This window comes from Rhinolophus sinicus, chromosome X, assembly GCF_036562045.2.
Source record: "Rhinolophus sinicus isolate RSC01 chromosome X, ASM3656204v1, whole genome shotgun sequence".
Taxonomy (NCBI): domain Eukaryota; kingdom Metazoa; phylum Chordata; class Mammalia; order Chiroptera; family Rhinolophidae; genus Rhinolophus; species Rhinolophus sinicus.
This window is the reverse complement of record NC_133768.1, coordinates 72,440,555-72,462,552: the sequence shown is the minus strand read 5'-3', so window position 1 is coordinate 72,462,552 and position 21,998 is coordinate 72,440,555. Positions and strand designations below refer to the sequence as shown.

At 36.7% G+C, this 21,998-nt stretch overlaps 1 protein-coding gene across 2 annotated transcripts in view; it reads right to left on the bottom strand.

Annotated features, from left to right (window-relative positions):
• Positions 1–13,577: 13,577 nt before the first annotated feature.
• The window catches only part of PWWP3B (PWWP domain containing 3B), a 33,126-nt gene continuing 24,705 nt past the window's right edge, over positions 13,578–21,998 (bottom strand). For both annotated transcript variants that reach the window (XM_019713859.2, XM_019713858.2), the window contains 3 exons: positions 20,970–21,105; positions 18,647–18,721; positions 13,578–17,611 (listed from right to left, as the gene is read on the bottom strand). In XM_019713859.2, coding sequence (XP_019569418.2) covers positions 15,312–17,393 — 2,082 coding nt within the window. In that variant the 5' untranslated portion in view covers positions 17,394–17,611; positions 18,647–18,721; positions 20,970–21,105 and the 3' untranslated portion in view covers positions 13,578–15,311. The remainder of the gene's footprint in view (positions 17,612–18,646; positions 18,722–20,969; positions 21,106–21,998) is intronic.

Sequence of the window (21,998 nt, the reverse complement as noted above, 5' to 3'; positions counted from 1 at the left end):
GACAGAGATTTCCTTAAAAGCTTTGAGTCAATTAAAAATGAAAAGAGATAGACAATGTTAAAAAAAAAGTAAAAAAAATAAAAGGAAAGAAACAAAACCCTATCAAACAAAAAAACCGCTTCTGGTGTTTTCTTTTTACATTGGCTTTGGGTTGGGGGCACTGCTTCAACACTTTAGCCAGGCCATTAAAAATCAACGTAGGTGTCACTTCTTGTTTATATTGAGCCTTAAGATCAAGGAGAGGTGAAAATTTGCGTCTTCTCAGGTCTTTTATAAGGATGCATTTAGCCTTGGGCATGCATGTGTCCTTCTAGAGTCCCCAGCATAAATAAGAACATCTCAAAACACTTATTCCTCCATGTATCTCCTTCCCCAGCTGCTTCCTTGCCAGAATTTTCAGTTTGTCTGTTTCTTGCTATGTCTATTGTTCCTTGCTCTAGATGGTTGCTTGTATGTGCCTTTAAATGATTTTGAGAAATACCACCAGGGAGGCTACTCCAAACTTGAGAAAGTTCTGAGGGAGTCAAAACAAAGGCAAGTCTCCTAAGGGAGCTATCAGACAAGTCAAAATACACAACCACATATTTTTGCAAACCATATCAATATTGCTCCTCTGGCACTAGAAAGCTAGCTATACCAGGCATGTGGGCTGTCATCCCATGGCCACCTCTGAGCTGGTGAGTGGTAGATGATAGACAGGTAAGTAAAAATTCCTCAACAGTCTCTCACCAAAAATTACCATCTTCTTTCTTCTTTAAGGACTTCCCTGGTTGTTGTATTTTTAAAATGATGGTAAAAAGTAACATAAAATTGACCATAATAACTATCTTTAAGTGCATAGTTCAGTAGTGTTAAGTATATTTAAATTGTTGTGAAACCGATCTCCAGAACTTTTTTATCTCGCCAAATTGAAACTCTACACCTATTAAACAACAATTCCTCATTTCCCTCCATCAGCTACTGGTAACCACCATTCTACTTCTGTCTCTATATATTTGACTACTTTAGATAGCTCATAGTAGTGAAATCATAAAGTACTTGTCTTTTTGTGAGTGGCTTATTTCACTTAGCATAATGTCCTCAAGGTTCATCTATATGGTAACATGTTATAGGATTTCCTTTGTCAGGCTAAATAATAGTCCACTGTATGTACGAGTATATGCCATTTTGTTTATCCATTCATGTGTCAATGGACATTTGGGTTTCTGTTGTATATTTTTTATTAGATTCCAGAGTTTCAAAAAAATTGATTCTGATAGTTTTTGCAAGCTTATTCATTGCTTCAGTGGATTGAAAGATCCTTGGACTTTTCTACTTCACAATTTCAGCAACACCATGCAAATTAATTATAAATAATTTTAACTTCTACATCATACATTGAAAATGTGTACAAAATATTACAATTTTTCTTTGCAATTATTTTGCCTGAACTTCTGTCTTCCTCTTAAAACATTAACTTACTAAGTAAAGGGAAAATGGGTCATCACCCATCCAATAGGAAATGCAATATAATTTTAGTTAAGGATGCTTCTGTAAAATGAGGGGAAATTAGGAAAGTGGTCTCATTCTCCCAATAAATTCAGCTACCATAGTCATTACTATGAAAAAACATACGTAAATGACGTCTCATGTGAGGTGCAGTTGGCCTACCTTAAGAGGTAAAAATGCAGTCAGGTCTAAGTTATGCCCTTAGTATTTATTTTTAGATCAAGTTTTGAAATAATTTTTCCAACATTTATTTTTAAAAAAAATTGTTTCAAATTAAGAAAAACAATGAATTGGCTTCGGACTTTAACTTTTAATTGTGTATATTTATCTATATTCAGATATTTGTCATATTTAGCCAAATGGAGGCTTTTTCTGTAATACGTTTCCAAATTCCTAGACCGGTTCCATCCATTCTTTCTAGCAATCTGGAATGACTTACCAGTCGGCATTTATATTATTGGAACCTATTAGATCTCATCTCTGAATAAGCCAGATGATAAAGCTTGTTTGCCTTATGACAAATTACATTTTTGAAAATGCAAGAATCGGAACAAAGTGCTTAAATTTTCTACAAACTAGATGGGCTCTTAAGCTGTCAGCTTGGACTTATACTCTAGAGTAGCCAGATCCTGACTACAGTAACTCTAGTTGCCTTCCAAATGTGGTCATATAGCTACTCGTATACTAAGAAGACCCAGTCACTGTCAAAAAGACATGTCTATTTTAAGAAGCCATTGAGCCATTAAAGAATTGATACTCCCATAAGTGAAAATTCAGGGAAGTGTAGCGTGAATAATTTTTTTCAAGGTTGGCAAAATAATTTACTGTAGTTTACTGACATTTCATTCAAACAGATGTAGATTGTATACAGGTAATACATTAACTTTATTTTAATTGCAGATTATTTCCTTGCAAAAGCAAGTGAAGTTAGTAAAAATATACAAGAAAGCATCTCTGTCACTGGTTTGAGGTCTCAAAGATATTTTTCCAAAAATAAATTGTCTTAATAGGGGGAAATTAGGAATTGCCTTAAAAAGAAATACAATGGTTTATATAAATGAAGCAAAAATAAATAAATAAAAGGAAAAATAGATTTATATTTCTGGGAAAATATACATTATTTTTTTTAAAAATTACTATTGTTTAATATCTGACACCAGTGCCTTTTCATGTAAAATAAAAGAATGTGAATCCTATTTTAAAACATCAAGTAGAGTCAAAAGAAATATAAAATAATTGCCTTTGAAACTATTTGAGGAATTGGTCCATTTCATCTAAGTTATTTAATTTGTGTGTGTAGTGTTACTGATAATATATTATTCTTTTAATATCCATGGGATCAGTAGTGGTATCCCCTCTTTCATTGCTAATAATGGTCAGTTGTATCTTCTGTCTCTCTCTTTTTCTTGGTTACCCTCACTAAAATATTATCGAATTTATTGATGTTTTTCAAAGAACCAGCTCTAGGTTTCATTAATTTACTCTTTTGTTTCCCTCCCTGTTTTCAATTTTGTTGATTTCTACTCTATGTATTCTCTTTCTTCTGCTTATTTTAGATCTAATGTGCTCTTCTTTCTCTAGTTTCATAGGTGAAAATTTAGATTATTGATTTTGGCAGAAGGAATAGGGGGAAGTGTATGACTCTATCTAATGAAGAACTGGACAAATTACTACTTTTAATAGTTTTCATTTATTAATAAGTTTAAAACATTTAACACATTTTTGATACAGTGGTACCTACTTATATTTTATAAAATATGTACATTATTGCTGGTTATCTTAGTCTGAGTGCCCACAAAAGACAGCATGACACAGTGGCTTCCATGTAAGTAGTTTGTTTGGCAAATGGTTCTAGTGAGCCAGCATGAGGAAAGTGAGTAGTAAAACAAGGAAGGAGGAAAAGTGAAACAAGTTTGTGTTATGAAATTGCACCACACTACAGGCAAGCGGTGTTTGATCCTGTGGGTCCAAAGGTGGTATCCATTCTTGTGAGGATGAATAACTGCCACCTCTAAGATAGAATGGGTGTAGTGCATTCAATGTGGAATGAGGTAGCTGGATGATATCCTTGAATGAAGGTGCAGGAATAAGAGCCCAGCATCAGATGTTACTTTTGGGGAGTTATACATTCAGCAGTGGCAGTAGCCCTATCACCCTTGGTGAGAAAGAACCAACACTGTTGAGCTCAAGCTTAGGCTCCATCCCTGCCACCATGACAATTCATGGATCCATTATGTCAGAACTAAGATGATTGTCAGAACTAAGACAAGCTGTTTGACATCCACAGCATGAGTCATCAGATCTACTTGTTTTTTTGTGTCTTCTCTACAGTCAATTCCTTGGATGACCAATAATATGAGGTACAGAGATACATGTGCGTAGTTTCCATTCCCATAGTTCCATCCACATGCCTCTTTTCCAAACTTTCTTACCTTCAAATTCCAATGCTTCTCTTTCCAAGACCTGGTATATCAGCTAAGTCATTCTCCACAGTCCGGGAAACCACCACAAGCTACAACTTCCTCTATACAAATTAAAAGACCAAGTGGGCGCTCTGTCAACTGGAAGTTTTACATTCATTATTATTATTATTATTATTATTATTATTATTATTATTAAAGTTTGTTGGGGTGACAATTGTTAGTAAAATTACATAGATTTCAGGTGTATAATTCTGTATTATGTCATCTATAAATCCCATTGTGTGTTCACCACCCACTCAGTTCTCCTTCCATCACCATATATTTGATCCCCCTTACCCTCATCTCCCACCACCCTCTCTCCTTACCTCTGGTAACCACTAAACTATTGTCTGTGTCTATGAGTTTTTGTTTCTCATTTGTTTGTCTTCTTCTTTTGTTGTTTTTGGTTTATATACCACATATCAGTGAAATCACATGGTTCTCTGCTTTTTCTGTCTGACTTATTTCGCTTAGCATTATACACTCAAGATCCATCCATGTTGTCACAAAAGTTCCTATTTCACCTTTTCTTACTGCCAAATAGTATTCCATTGGGTATATGTACCACAAATTCTTTATCAATTCATCTATCGAAAGACATTTTGGTTGTTTCCATGTCTTGGCCACGGTAAGTAAAGCTGCAATGAACATTGGAGCACACGTGTCTTTATGCATAAATGTTTTCAGATTTTTTGGGTAGATACCCAGGAGAGGGATTGCTGGGTCATACGTTAATTCTATTCATAATTTTTTGAGGAACCTCCACACTGCCTTCCATAACGGCTGCACCAGTCTGCATTCCCACCAACAGTGTATGAGGGTTCCTCTTTCTCCACAGCCTCCTCAACACTTGTTACTATTTGTCTTGTTGATGATAGCCATTCTGACTGGGGTGAGGTGATATCATTTTGTGGTTTTTATTTGCATTTCTCTGATGATTAGAGATGTTGAGCATTTTTTCATATGTTTATTTGCCATTTATATGTCCTCTTTGGGGAAATGTCTCTTCAGGTCGTCTGCCGATTTCTCAATTGGGTGGCTTGTTTTTTTGTAGTTGAGTTGCATAAGTTCTTTGTATACTTTGGATATTAGCCCTCTAACGGAGGCACTGTTTGCAAAAATCTTCTCCCATTCAGTTGGTTGCCTCTTTATTTTGTGGATGGTTCCTTTTGCTGTGCAGAAGCTTTTAAGTTTCATATAGTCCCATTCATTTATTTTAGCTTTTACTTCCCTTGCCTTTGGAGTGAAAATCATAAAATGCTCTTTGGACCCAAAGTCCATAAGTTTAGTACCTATATTTTCTTCTATGCAGTTTATTGTTTCAGGTCTTATGCTTAAGTCTTTGATCCATTTCGAATTATTTTTGGTACATGGTGACAGACAGCAGTACAGTTTCAATCTTTTGCACGTGGCTATCCAATTCTCCCAGCACCGCACCATTTATTGAAGAGGCTGTCTTTCCTCCATTGCATGTTTTTTGCTTCTTTGTCAAAAACTATCTGGAGGTTTCTCAAAGAATTACGAATAGAATTGCCATATGACCCAGCAATCCCTCTTCTGGGTATCTACCCAAAAAATCTGAAAACATTTAGAGATAAAGACACGTGTGCTCCAATGTTCATTGCAGCTTTGTTTACGGTGGCCAAGACATGGAAACAACCAAAATGTCCTTCGATAGATGAATGGATAAAGAAGTTGTGGTATATATACACAATGGAATACTATTCGGCAGTAAGAAAAGATGATATAGGAACATTTGTGACAACATGGATGGATCTTGAGAGAGTAATGCTGAGCGAAACAAGTCAGACAGAAAAAGCAGAGAACCATGTGATTTCACTGATATGTGGTATATAAACCAAGAACAACAAAAGAACAAGACAAACAAATGAGAAACAGAAACTCATAGACACAGACAATAGTTTAGTGGTTGCCAGAGGGTAACGGGGGCGGGGGGTGGGGGGTGGGAGATGAGGGTAAGGGGGATCGAATATATGGTGATGGAAAGAGAACTGACTCTGGGTGGTGAACACACAATGGGATTTATAGATGATGTAATACAGAATTGTACACCTGAAATCTATGTAATTTTACTAACAATTGTCACCCCAATAAATTTAATTAAAATAAACAACAAAAAACTATCTGTCCATATTTATGTGGTTTTATTTCTGGGTTCTCAATGCTGTTCCATTGGTCTCTGTGTCTGTTTTTCTGCCAATACCATGCTGTTTTGATTATTGTAGCCCAGTAGTACGAGCTAAAATCAGGTAGTGTGATACCTCCAGTATTGTTCTTTTCTCTTAAGATTGCTTTGGCTATTCGAGGTCTTTTGTGGTTCCAAACAAATCTGTTGGTTTTTGTTCTACTTCTTTAAAAAATGCCATTGGGATTTTGATGGGGGATTGCATTAAATCTGTATATTGCTTTGGGTAATATGGCCATTTTAACTATGTTGATTCTTCCAATCCATGAGCACGGGATGTCTTTCCATTTCTTTGAGTCTTCTCCAATTTTGTATAAAAATGTCTTGTAGTTTTTAGCATATAGCTGTTTCACATCCTTGGATAAGTTTATTCCTAGGTATTTTATTCTTTTTACTGCAATTGGAAAAGGTATTGTTTTTTGCATTCCTTTTTCTGAGATTTCATTGTTAGTATATAGGAATGCAATGGACTTTTGTGCGTTGATTTTGTAGCCGGCAACTTTACTGTATTCGTTGATTGTTTCTAATAGCTTTTTCGTGGAGTCTTTAGGTTTCTCTCTATATAGCATCATGTCACCTGCAAAGAGTGACAATTTAACTTCTTCATTCCCAATTTGCATGCCTTTTATTTCTTTCTCTTGCCTGATTGTTCTGGCAACGACTTCCAACACTATGTTGAAAAGCAGAGGTGATAGGGGTCAGCCCTGTCGTGTTCCTGAACATAGAGCAAAGGGCTTCAGTTTTTCACCATTAATTATGAGATTAGCTGAGGGTTTGTCATAGATGGTCTTTATTATGTTAAGGTTGTTTCCTTCTATACCTATTTTATTAAGTGTTTTAATCATAAATGGATGTTGTATCTTGTCAAATGCTTTTTCTGCATCAATTGATATAATCGTATGATTTTTGTCCTTTATTTTGTTTATGTGATGTATCACATTGATGGATTTGCTGATGTTGAACAATCCTTGTGCTCCGGGTATGAACCCCAGTTGGTTGTGATCAATAATCTTTTCAATGCATTGTTGTATTCGATTTGCTAGAATTTTGATTCGGATTTTTGTATCTGTATTCATCAGAGATATTGGTCTGTAGTTCTCTTTTTTTGTGTTGTCCTTACCAGGTTTGGTTTCAGGGTAATGTTGGCCTCATAAAATGAGTTAGGGAGTACTATCTCTTCTTCAATTTTTTGGAAGAGTTTGAGCAGGATTGGTATTAGATCCTCTTTGAAGGTTTGGTAGAATTCACTAGTGAAGCCATCTTGTCCTGGACTTTTGCTTTTGGGAAGGTTTTGGATGACTGATTCAATTTCGTTACTGGTGATCGGTCTGTTTAGATTTTCCAGTTCTTCATGGTTCAGCCTTTGAAGCTCTATGTTTCTAAGAACTTGTCTATTTCTTGTAGGTTATTGAATTTGGTGGCATATAGTCCTTCACAGTATTTTTGGATGAGCCTTTGTATTTCTGTGGCATCTGTGATAACTTCCCCTTTTCCATTTCTGATTTTGTTAATTAGTGTCTTCTCTCTTTTTATCTTAGTGAGTCTAGCCAAGGGTTTGTCAATTTTGTTAATCTTTTCAAGGAACCAGCTCTTTGTCACATTAATTTTTTCTATTGTCTTTTTGTTCTCTATTTCATATACCACTGCTCTGATTTTTGTTATTTCCTTTCTTCTGCTGACCTTGGATTTCATTTATTCTTCTTTTTCTAGTTCTTTAAGGTGTAACGTGAGGTTATCCATTTAACCTCCATGTATTTGTGTTTTTTCCTGCTTTCTTTATGCAGTTGATATCCAATTTCAAAGCCTTGTGATCAGAGAATATGCTTAGTATGATTTCAATCTTCTTAAATTTGCTGAGGCTGATTTTATTTCCCAATATACGGTCTATCGTTGAGAATGTTCCATGTCCACTGGAAAATAATATATAGACTGATGTTTTAGGACGAAGTGCGCTATATATGTCAATTATGTCCATTTTGTCTAATGTGTCATTTAGGGCTGCTATTTCTTTCTTTATTTTCTGTTTGGATGATTTATTTATAGCTGTCAATGATGTATTTCAGTCCCTAGTATAATTGTGTTTTGGTCAATTTCTCCCTTTAGTTCTGTTAGTAGTTGCTTGGTATATTTCGGTGCTCCCTGATTGGGGGCATAAACATTGATGACCGTTATGTCTTCTTGTTGTATAGTCCCCTTTACCATTATGAAATGTCCATCTTTGTTTCTTGTTATCTTTTTCACCCTGATGTCTGTTTCATCTGATATCATTATGGCTACACCTGATTTTCTCTGATACTATTTGCTTGGAGTGTCAATTTCCACCCTTTCACTTTGAATCTATGCTTGTCCTTGTAGCTGAGATGTGTCTCTTGGAGACAGCATATGGTTGGGTTTAGTTTTTTGATCCAATCTGCTACTCTGTGCCTTTTATTGGTGAGTTCAGTCCATTTACATTTAGGGTGATTATTGATATGTGAGGATTTCCTGTCATTCTATCTTTAGTTTTCTGGTAAGGCTGTGTCTCCATTGTTTCTTTGCCTTTTTGTTGTTGTCTATTATTTCTGTGTGGTGGTATTCTATGATGTTTCCCTCTGTTTCTTCTTTTATTACAGTATATATTTCAGTTCTGGATTTTTTTTTGAGTGGTTACCATTAAGTTTATGTAAAAGAAAGTCTGATATTTATAGTATTCCATTTTCTTCAGCATGCTTACTTTCTCCATTCCCATATTCCGGTTCAGGCCTTTACTCTCCCCCTTTTTATGTTTTGGTTACCATAAATTGTCACTGTTGATGGTAGTCGAATAGCCTCCTTTAGTATTTCTTGTAGTGCAGGTCGGGTATTAGAAAATTCCCTCAGCTTCTGTATGTCTGGAAAGGTCTTTATTCCTCCTTCATATCTAAAGGATATCTTTGCTGGATATATTATTCTTGGCTCATAATTTCTCTCTTTCAATAGTTTGAATATTCGGTTCTACTCCCTCCTGGCTTGTAGAGTTTCTGCTGAAAAATCTGATGATAATCTAATGGGCTTTCCTTTGTAGGTTACCATCTTCTTTTTCCTGGCTGCCTTGAGGATTCTTTCTTTGACATTGATTTTAGACAGGTTTAGTATAGTGTCCCTTGGAGAAGGCCTGTTGGGATTGAGCTAATTATGTGTTCTATTTGCTTCTTGGATTCGAAGATCTAGTTCTGTCCACAAGTTTGGGAAGTTCTCATCGACAGTTTGTTTGAATATATTCTCTTTTCCCTTCTCTCTTTCTTTTCCTTCTGTAATGCCCATTATTCTTATGTTTCTCTTTCTGATGGAATCAGAAAGTTCTTGTAGAGTTCTTTCATTTCTTTGAAGTCTCAAGTCTCTTTCTTCTTCCATCTGTGTAATTTCCAGGTTTCTATCTTGGATGTCACTGATTCTTTCCTCCATCTCGTCAACTCTACTACCTAAGCTGGTCATTTTGTTCTTAATTTCTTCTATTGAGTTCTTAATCTCCAGAAATTCTATTTGGTTCTTTTTTAAAATTTCAATCAGTCACCCCAATAAATTTAATAAAAAAAAATAAAAAAAAATTTCAATCTCTTTCGTAAAATGCTCATGTTGCTCTTTGATTGTGTTTCTGAGTTCATTAAACTGCCTTTCTGTGTTTTCTTGCATCTCTTTGAGATTTTTCAGTACTGCAATCTTGAATTCTCTGTCATTTGAGTCACATATTTCCATATTTTTAAGTTCCTTTTCTGAAGACTTTTCACTTTCTTTCTGAGCTGTCTTGTTGCCTTTTTTGATTGCAATTACTGCTTTATTATTTCTCTTCCTAGACATCTACAGGAGTGGCTTCTGCAACCGGTTGATAGGAAGAGGTCTTTCTTTTGTTTTCCAGTACTTGTTGGTAGAATGTTTTATTTTCTCTCCGACTGCAGCCTTTTTTTTCTCTCTCACAGTGTAGTGTTATGTTTTCTCTGCACTATTCCAGCTTCTCACACAATGGGGGGATTCCCTGGGAGATGGGCTTCTCCTCTGTTAATAGTTTGCCTGGGTCACAGGGCATAGTATCTGTGTGGGTATGTGGAGAGATTTTGAAGTTCCAAAGCTCTTCCTGTACCAGATTCAGAGCCCGTTTGTTTCAGCAGTTCTGTTTCAGGGATCCGCCCATATAGGTGGGGCCAGGGGTGGGGTGAGCTGTGAGACGTGTCCCAAAGCAATGGCGGTGACCACCACCACAGCTGGTCCTGCTTCCAGAGCTCCCTGCTCTTTGCCGGAACTAGTTGGGCTGCGAATCTGTGTCTGCGGTCCATAGTTCTCAGAATAGCAAATATTCTGTTCTTTTGATCTGACACTGCTACTGTTCTGCTTCTAGCTCAGGGCAGGTGGGGGCAGTGCAAGCTTTGGGAGGGTAGGGAGGGGGCGGCTCGTCTGAGTGCCTACTGCTTCTATTCTGTGCTCGGCAGTGAGGGCTTAAACCACTGTTTTCAGCCTTCTTCCCTCAGTCTTTTCTCCGAGGTCTCTGCTGTGAGCGTTGGGTTCAGCCGTGTTATATGTTGCCCCCTCAGCCCTGTGGGCCATAAGCGGAGCCCTAGCAGTCCGAGTTCTTCCCTCTCCCACAGCTGTGGTAGTTCCGGGATGCAGCAAGCTCGGAGCACTGAGCTAGGTCTGCGTCCTGAGCCCACGAGGCTCTGTCTCCGCCTTTCTCCCTTCCCTTCTGCCCCGCTTGTGCAATTCACCCACCTTTAGGTGAATTCAGTAGTGGGCCTCTTCTTCTTGCCTGTCTGCTGTGCAGGGAGTCCTTTGTGGAGTTACAGTTGTCCGATTAGTTGTAAAGTCCAGGGGAGATTTCCCGAGGCTCACCTCATGCCGCCATTTTGATGACCAGTACTCAATATTATTTTTCAAGTCTATTCCAACTGAAGCGGAAATGAGGTGGCAGTTCATTTACAGCTATCATCAATATTTAATGCTGACATATCTTTGCACCTGTCTTCATAATTTCCTCTTCCATTAGTTGTCATACATCATCTCCTACCCTATGAGGGTCATTATTGAAACAATGCTCAATGGCATGGGGTTTTGTGCAATCTGCTGATTTATTTGTGTCTACTCTGGTTAGATCCTGAATGTAGCATTTCTGTCATAGTGTGGACTGCTCTTGAGACTGCCAGACCTTATCACTTGGGTGAATCTTATAATGTACAGCACATGGTAGGCAGCACCTGTCATAGTTATTTGGTATCTCTTGGGTAGATACTCCATATGTACTAATGCTAAATAATATACAAGGAGCTGTTTTTAAAATGGCAAGGAGTTTATAGGCCCAAGAGCTATGGCTTTTGTTCAGAACTCCATCATGCTGTGCTGTACTCCCATGTTATGGCTTAGAATGACTAGATAGTGTATCTACCATAGATATGGTAAGCACTGCCAGATATGCTGACTCCTGGCCTTAGTAGCAGGGCTACTTGCACTGCAGATCTGAAAAGTTGGTTGGGATTGTGATTTTCCACCACAGCTACTAACATCAGGCTTTAAATTTCCAAGTTTGGTTTTCTTTTTGTACAAAAGAAGTAATACTCTAGTCAGCTGTGCATACATCTATCCTTGGAGTACTGTTTGTAAGTCATTGCAACAGATTTCTGTCAGTCAACATAGCCCAACTCTACTCTAACCTTGCTTCCCATTATGGTAATGATGCCCAATTTGCCCCTGAGTTTTTGTGCTGCCATCTGGGCCCTACTACTTGGGAAACCTATCATTTCCATTGCAACATAGTTTACTTCCGATCATGGTTTGCAGAGGAGAGCCAACATTGAGCTTCTCAAATATGTCACTGTTCCTCTTCACCAACACAGTTCTTAGTATAATACTGTTTTCTCTGCCTTCCCATGGGAGATAGTTTAGAGATAAGTCCTCTTGTCTTGTGCAGTAAACCATTTGATCTTCTCACCAATTCTTCAAAACTGGCAAGAAAGTGCCAGTGTCTCCATCTCATTTACTATATATAGGCTGTTGTCCACACTTAAAGATGCCGCCTGAGCAGCATATTAAGAAAGCTCCAGGTCATTGAACCCTGAGTCACACATCAGTAAGTTCTCCCCAATATTTACTTATAGCCTGCTCCTTTCCCTTGCTAATTCAACATCCTCAAAATCCATTCCAACATATATTATCCCGGTTCATGCTAGTACATATTACCTAGTTCCTATACTTCCTTCTGGTTTTTCCACCTAAACAGAGACTGTATTTTTTCTTCTTGTGTTGTGATAACTTACCCTTGTCATGAGTTGGGAGCAATAAAAAATATCATTGATGGATGTTGAGTAAGACAAGCAATGTCCTTTGAGGTAGCAACTATAGGTGAGGTAGCTTGTCTTATCTCTGGGAACAAGGAAGCTGTTCTCCAATAGCAAGGGTTAGGAAACTGCTTTTGCCAGGCTGAGGGGTCAGGGGATTATAGTTATTCAAGATACTCATACTCAGTACTCTTGCAAGTCTCAGAGTTTTTTGGGTACATGTATTGATATAGAGACCTGTAAATATTGTGAATACAGTTTCCATGCAGCTCTGCCAACCTTAAAATTAAAATCTGGGTCTGATATTCAGCAATCTGCCTTATTACTGGAAGAGTTGAGGGTCTCCTTAATCCAATGGGTTAGACGGGGTACTCCCATCAGACACACAAACCTAGGTTAGAGATCTAGATTAGGGCATTATTAGAGCTAGCTTCAATTACTCAGACTGAAACTCATTCAAAGAAGGAAATAGATGCCTGAGAAACGTCTCCCTAACTTTAATATAAGCCACAATATAAATGACATCCTGGGAGGAATCAGGTGCCCTCTCTTTACCCCAAACAAGATACACAAGAATTGACAAATTTTGGGAAGCTTGGGACTCTGGTTTTCAAATACAGGCAGTTAGTCTATGAGGTTAATAAATGTTTCTCTCTATTATGAAGTAGTATAACCTAGTCATTTTAGAAATGAGAATGTCATTCGGCTTACTTTAAACCTGATGCTGTCATTTGGGTCACCTTAAATCTGGCACCTTAAATCCTCAAAGCAAAACTTTAAACTACACATTGCTTGCTTTCCTGACTAACAAATGTGTGAATGAATGAATACATGAATGAAGTAGTTAAGAAAACGCTAGAACCAAGAGACGGAAATGGCTCCACTGAGAAAACTGAAGGTGGGTAATATACTGGAATCAAAGGGACACAGTGTTATGGAGTAAATACAGCGTATTTTTCCGAGGATATATTGTGATAGTCTGTTGTCAAATCCTCCTCAGGAGCATGAGGAAGCTATGTGGATTGACACAGGCTATATGTCCAAGGTGTCCTGGTTTTTGTCAGGCAGGGTCCAGGAAAGGTTCTGTGGAATCTGAAGCTTATACAAGTTGGAAGGCTTTTTTTTTAAATAATGCAAAGTCAATCATGAAAGTGACTATTTATTTAGAATGATAATGTATAATAAGCATTAAAATAATGATAACTACAATAAGCAAAAATTCCATACAAATTATATATATGTATATATCAATTATACATATATACATATGTGTGTACATATATATGTATAATTGATATATACATATCAATTGATATATACATATATGTTTCATATATATATGAGAGAGAGAGAGACCAGGTATGTAACTACACAATTGGAAGTATAATGACGTGAACATCCAAGGTGAAAGATATAACGTTTTATTACAAATCAAACCATTAAAGTTTTGCAAAGTTTACATAAACAAGTGGCCATGTAAACACAGTACAAAAGCTCAAGAGTAACAGTTGTCTCACTTTAAGAGTTAAAATGCAGACAAGTTCATGTTAAGCATTTAGCATTTATTTTTATGTCAAGTTTCTAAAATAAAGTAGCCCTTCTAACATTTATTTTCACACAAGTCTTATTTCAAGTTAGATTTTAACTCTTAACTGTGCATTTTCAAATATATTTGGATAATTGTCATATTTAGCCAAGTGGAGGCTTTTTCTATGAACCATTTCCAAATTCACAGATTCTGGTCCATCTATTCTTTGTGGTAGCCTGGAATGACTTAACATTTGACATTTATATTATTGGAACCAATTGGAACTATTCTACAAATAAGCCAGGTGATACAGATTACTTGATTTGAAACCAATGACTATTTATTTAGAGGTACAAGACTCAGAACAAAGTGCTTGAATTTTCTACAGTTTATATCAAACTAGATGGGCTTTTAAGCAGTCAACCTGGACTCATACTCTGCAGTAGCCAGACTGTGAATACAATCACTCTAGCTGCCTTCCACATGTGGTCAGATGGCTATATTAAGATACAGTTACTGTTAGTCATGAAAACAGCCAAAAGCCTGTCTGTTTTAAGAAACCATTCAGCTATTGAATAGACACTTCCATAAATTGAATGTCAGGCCAGGGTAGAATGAATAATCCTGTTTAAGGCTGCCAAAATTATTTTCTGCATGCTGAGATGTTATTCACACACATATAGACTGCATGCAGGTAATCCATTTACTTTATTTTTGAATTCCAGATTGTTTTCTTGCAAAAGCAATTATAGTTAGTTATAATATATAGCAAAGCATCTCTATCTTTGGTTCTATGTCTCAGAGATAGTTTTTCCAAAAATAAATAGGCATGGCAGGAAAAATAATTCAACTATCTTAAGAGAAACCCAGTATTTTTTTTTTAAAAACTAAGCAAAAATATATAATTGATGTTTCTTACACTTTTTTCTAATTATCTTGCTTAATATCTAATACGAGTGAAATCTTAATATGTAAATGATTGTGCACACTGTATTTAACTATACAGCATAGACACAAAAATGTAAAAAAAAAAAAAAAACCCACCCAAAATAGTACATTCCCTTAAAAATCATTTAGGAATTATGCATTCTAGAAATATCCAAGAAAGTACAACTGCTGAAATATGTTAATAAAATTCACTTTGAAGAAGCATAAAAAAAGAAAATGTTGCTGTAGTAATATTCATAGATCATAGTGATCGCCAAAAAAACCACAAAAAACAAAACAAAAACAAAAGAAGTGCACACATCAGCCAGTCTCCCATTTCTGCAAAGTATTTATGTGTTAGAGAGACTTTTTAAAACTCTTATCTATTAAGCTCCCTGTTATGGTTTGGACTCTCAAAAGATTTAATGAGCTTCATTTGTTAGTGGTTTCCGTCTCTTTTCATGTACGATTTTTGCATCAAATAATTCTTTTTCTCTGTATCCTAGACATGGTCCTTTTAAATACTTTGCTTCAGCTGTTTTGTAATCTAATCCATCAACACCAGAAATTGAACAAACGATTGCTTCTGGCAGAAGAACTTCCAGGATAAATTTAACTTTATCTTCTCTTATCAGAGCCAGCATTTTTTCGTTTATATGTTTGTAGATTTCTTGTAAATATTTTAGCACCTCATCCAACTGATTTTCATCCTCTAAGTATGTTTCAATACAGGGAGAAAAACCCTTTGCATTCAAAAACGATTTCAGCCACCTGGACCTTTTTGTGCCGTTTAAAATGGCCAGAAGATGATTCTCTGTTCCTTTTTCATTCACAATGAAGTCCACTAGGTTCTTGTTGGCTCGGTCCCGAGCAGTCTTCATTCGGTCAGGGAGAATGTTTTGGAAGGACATTTTCTTGGTTTTGGAAGTCACAGCCTTATGTTCCCTACAATCTTCATTAGGCAGCTTTGGAAATAAGTCCCTGAAGGTATCCTGTCTGATTGTTTTCCTAACTGGATAACTAATGTCAGCAGCATAATACTCAAAGAAAGAGCCTGCAAAAGAACCGCAACCTAATCTAACTCTATAGTCACAAATCAGTGAGATGCACCAGTCAATACTTTCTCTGTAATCTTCCCTGGCTTTATCCACTAGTTCTTGTTTCTCTTTACAATCAAATTTCTTTAATCTTCTAAAAGACACTCTAATGCCTCTCTTTTCAGGATTCATGCTTGACTCAACAAAAAGCACACTTGCTTTTCTCTCTTTTCTCCTGATGTTTTTTACCACTGCAGGCCAGAATGGGTATTTTTGATATTTAAACCAGACTATCATTCCTGTTTCAAATGAACGTGGCCCATAATTCAAAACTAAGCGTGGAATTTCTTCATCTTCCTCACTGTCATCTAATACAGAAGCATCAATAAGATTTAGATACCCTGATTTGTCAGAAGCTTGAAGTTCTTCCCCAAGTTCCTCAAAATCCAGTCTCTGAAGACTTCTTTCATTATTCACAAGGTGTGAATAATCCAGGACGTGGTTAGAGGCACTAAATAAAACCTGAGATTCCCATGAACAATACCTGGAGGATGCTGCAGCACCAATCTCTGATTCCACAGTAGGTTGATTCTGGCTGGTGTCTGAGTGTAGGTTCGAGGGACCCTCTCCGGGATCTTCAGTATTCTCTGAGAAGGAAGAGCGTTCAGAGGAAATAGCCAGGGTCTCTGGGCAGATGTCCTCTGGCTCCTTTTTCACAGCTTTGGGCACAGTGAAGAAACCTGACGGCCAAGTTGGAGTGAACTTCTCATCTTTAACACATACATTCTCCTCTTTAACTGTGGAATGAAAAGGCGTAATTGTTGATATGTCAATCTTTTCCTTGCTCTCCTTTTCATCTTCTTCTGAAAGTGAAGGGGAAGTTTGGTACCAGCTGCAGTTTTGTGATGACTTTGTTTCCATTTCACTTGAAATGGTATCAGTGGTTGCATCCACCTGTGATTTATCATCATACAGGGAATCATCACTCTCTGAAGATACTGACAGGAATGTTGGATTTTTACTTTCCTCAAGACACTCTGATAAGTCTCCTTCATGCTCTCTACACTTTTTACGAGGTGGTGAATCAGAAAGCTCTGGTGGTACATTTTGAGACAGTGTAGTGGCCTCTTCTTCATCTGAACTGCTTGCTTGATTCGAATTTGTTTTCTCATTCAGAATATCCAGTGCCACTTTTAATGACCTTGCATAGGCTGTTTCCTCTCTAGGTGGAGCACTGCCCTCTGACTGTGCTGCTAGTGAGGAGGTGATGGCTTCAATCTGCGATTTATTTAGGATCTTTGTTTCCGTGCTTTCCACTTTAATTTTTAAATCTAGTGAGAGTATTTGAACTTCTAGGAAAAATGTCTTTTTTCTCTTACTGTTTGATGAAGTCTCAGATCTGGACAAAACTTTTGCTGGCCATAACTGGTCTTCCCAATTGCATAGGACATACTCGGCATCCATCATGACTTGGATTTGTGTGCTACAAGGTTATTATCAGAGACTGAGTTGTCTGGCTACTCTCGTCACTGCTAAGGCAGTTCCTATCAGAAACAACAGTCTTACCAAAGTCTCCTTTGTCTTAGAACTACAAAGTGTTTACAGCTTGTGTAGCCTGTTCTCCTCCAGCAGAATTTCCCAAGGACGCTTGAGTCTGTTGTTTGAATGTGACAATGTGGAAGATACTGAAATAGGGAACAAGAAAAGAAGAAAAGTATCAGCAAATAAAGTTATTTTGCTAGAGCAGAAGGTGAGCAATTGCAAATAGAGAATAGACAAAAGGAAATAATACTCAGCGAGGCATGAGATGGAAGAGAAAATGCAGCACAATATAAAGTGGGGGAAAAGAATTGGAGAAGTGGTTTATAATACCTCAAATTCAAGAATTTGCCCTTATTATTGCACATGACTATTAAGGAGTAAATTTGTGTACATGCTGGCAGAGGTGGGAAAGGTTGCAGTGGTTGTATCAGGGGCTCTATTTATGTCATTAGATATTTTGGGACATTTGTGCCCCTAATGTTATACTACGGCAGTGGGACTATAAATTTTGGAGGTGTCAGAATCATCTAGAGGTCTTAATAAACTAGATTTCTAGGCCCTATCCTGAGAGTTTTATTAAGAAGGTCTAGATAGGACCTAACATCTTGTATTTCTAAGTTTTCAAGTGATCGTAATGCAGTTTGTCCAAGAACTCCTTGAGAAGCACTGTTCTAACTGAACACATAGCTTTATATTAGTGATACTTTCCTGTTCACCCAAGGCAGGCAAAGATAATGGAGTATGGATCTCCTGGAACCAGACAGTAGCACAATGACCTTGTTAAAAGCATGAGCTTAGAAGGCAGAGATTCAGAATGGTTGCTATGTTTACTTATTGGAAAAGATAGTTATCAAAGATTTCTTGAGAATGAATGGCTGGCTACGACCTCAGGTAGAAATCTGAAGAGTCTGTTGCACAATTTCTTCATAATGGTTTAACATATGAGATTCTTTCCCTAAACTAGAAACTACGACTTTTAATTACAAATTGGTGTGGCTATAAAACAGGGAGCAAAATGAATTATACCTCAAATTTTCAACCTAACATGGTTTTAGTATGAAATGTGGCTTTTAATTTAAAATGCTATGGCTGCAGAGCAGGAATAAAAATAAATTATACCTCAAGTTCTCAGCAAATTTTTAATGTGAAATGTTTTCATGAAATGGGAGGAGCCTTACCCAGTGTTACGTGGATCATAGAGTATCTGGTCCTATAATCCGGTTGTCTTGATTCTCACTCCAAAAGAAGAAAGACTGTCCAAAAGGAGACAGAAATTCAAACTAATTAAATGGAAAAAGCTAAGAGAAACTTCCCTACCAAAACTTTAGAAGGCATGTCATTCTGAAATACAGGATTGAGATTTCATCTCATCTGTGATGTAGATGCCATGTTTACTTTCCTTCTTGTTCTTATTGTTTTAAATTCTGTCTGTGATACAGTTATGCTATCTGGTTCATTTTGAAATCATCTCTCTGATTGAGAAAGTGTGAGGTGGGACAAGAGAGAAGGGAAGTAACAATTGCCTTGTGTCTACTCTGAGCCAGATTGTAGATTTTGTTTCAATCTTCGCATTAATCACCTTGTGGATTTTTCCATATATATATATATATATATAAATAATTTTATAATTGGAATTTTAACAATACTCTACCTGCTGTCTCATAGTCCACTAATACAAAAATATGTTTCATTGCTTTGCCATTTTCATAAAAATGGTTGCCTGGAGAAATTTTAGGGAACTTGGAAAGTGCCATCTTGTGGCCAGAATCAGAACTGCGGCCACCCCAGGAGGCATAGGCACCATCAGATCCTTTTTATGAGAGAAGAGTTAGGAAATACATTTAGCCGGCCAGAAGCCTTCCCAGGCTTCCAGAATTTTCTAGTCTAAGCTAAAGGGTTTTGTTTTGTAGGATTATAATAGGATCATAATGACTTCAACTACAGCGTTTCTGGTTATAAAAACACCCAGGAGCTTATTAAAAATTGAAAAGATGCAGAAAGATATATGCAAAATAAAGTACAACTCTATACAATAATCACTACGAATATTTTCTATATTTCTAGAATTGTTTCCATGTATAAATGCTTATCACTTCAAACCAACATCAGATCTCAATTAAGAACACAGTTTCAACATCATTCTACATAAATGCTTTTCACATGATATTTTACAAATTATTTTAAATGTTTTTTTCCCACATTTGCAGCATTTTTTCTCAGTATTTTCCCTGACGATGAAAAACAAGTAAATAAATAAGTATATACTAATATTTTAAATAGAGAGCAGTAAAGCTTGCCCTGTCTCTCCAACTACACAAATGATCCTATTAATAGTGTGGCAGATATGTTTTCTCAGGTTTGTTGCATGTATTGTAGTAGCATACATGTTTTAGTAACACACATATTTATTTTTAAGTGTGATCATATGACAAATGTTATGCTATAATTTACTTTTTCACTTTGTGCTATTTATCAGACATTTCAAATCACTACATGTAGAAGGTCATGTTTCTATGTTTCCATTCTCCAGATATATAATATTCCATTGTATAGTTACACCACATAATATTTTAAAAACTGCTTATAGAAATAAGCCAAATACATTCTCTGTCTCATTCTTAAAAGATGCAGAAAAATAGTTCTTGCCAACCACAGCCTTACATGAGATCTGAAAGAATGAGTTGCAAGGAGGATACATGCAAGGCTGTAGCCAACGCAGCAACTAGGGTTACACGCTTGATGAGGTGCAGGAAAATGTCCACTATGGCAAAAACAAAACAAAACAAGGAGGGGGCATGTTTGTATGACTGTGTGTGTCTGTGAATGCTCATGTGTTTGAAATAAAATGTGTATGTTGTTTCAGCTTCATTTTTCTTTCATGATTATAAAAATAATCAAGGGGAAATCTACTCTGAAGATCCTGAAATAGGCGAAAAAATAATATTACAATACTAGTAACCTGACCACTCAGAAATGCTGACTAACATGGGAGTTTATTTTCTCTGAGATTTTTTCCCCAACCATGCATATAGTATATGTGCAAGTATCTCCACTCAACTACATATCTGTTCGCCTTTCCATGCTCATATACAGGTGACACATAGTTTTCTATGTGTCAACCAATTCATAAGAGTATTTCCCCCATGCTGTCAAATATTTTTATTCATCATTTTCTTTGTAAATTAATAAATGCTTAAAAATTCAAACAGTAACAACATTCCAGAAATACAAACATGGAATGTCAAGTCAATAAATTAGCATGAACGGCCATTCTGCACTGAAATCTTAATATAGGGACTTTAATCTGATCTCCCCTTCTCCCACTGTAGACTTTTAAAGCATTGGGAAATACAGAAAATTCTAAAAGATTAATTCCTTAAAAATGCCAGCAATTCTCTCAAAATTACACACCCTTTTCACCACTCCAAGACCACCATTCCTATTTTTCTCATCTTTTCTCTAGGGCACTGGTAAAATAACTAGATTTAAGAAAGCCATTACCTTGAAGCTTCTTCTCAGCCGCAGGCTCCTGAAATGCAGTCCCTCCCCCAAGACTGGCCAAGCACAGGATCACTTCCAAGCTTCTCAGAGAATGCTCCGCCCCCTCCCTGTGATGGGGAAAGCAGGAGGCCCCTCCCTGAATTACAGAAGGGAGAATTGCCAAGTTAAACTGTTGAAGCGTTAAGGGGTAGAAATATTCCTTTTTAAGGGATTTTAAAATGAAATGGCAACAAGTGTGTGTTTAATTTCCATTCAAACCCTTAGAGTGTGTGAATTCTTGATAAAAAGTGGTAGCAAATCACGTTATTAAAAAACAAAAATCTACATTAAAATACTCCTTACATATTTTTTCCTTGCCTTATCTGGCACCTTACCTCTACAGGTACATTTACAACCCAGCTGGTCAAGCTCTGTTAAAATAACTCACTGAGGATGTTCAATGGGATTGCACTAAAACTGTACTTTACTTTATGGAGAAGACTTTTTTATACACATGTTTTTTTCTGTTTTCAGTACATGATATGCCTCTACTTTGATTCAATTGATCTCTTAAGCGCTTCAGGAACGTTTCAGAGATTTCTTCACAGACATGGGTGTTTCTCACTAAAGGCTGAAAAACACTGATTTGGCAGTAGAGTATACATTTCACATACTCTTCGTCAACAATTGGCAATTCCTTCTTCTTATATTTTGTCTCAGGCAATTCAATGTGGGGAAAATTGATGTTTAAAAATTCACATGTCTTTGTTTATACAGAGGGCGCCAAAACATGCATACACATTTTAAGAAAGGAAAACTGTATTAAAATTGTAGTACTCAATATATACTGATAACAAAAGATGAATACAAGTCACGTTTGACTTCTGCAATTACAGAAGGTGCTCAAAGTGGTTACCATCAGTGTCCAGACACTTCTGATTACAGTGAACTACTGCTTGAGCAACATTGACCAAAGTGTCCACTTGTATACAATTTTTTGGCACCCCCGTATGTATGTCTGAAATAAATTTAGCAAATTTTGTTCATTAA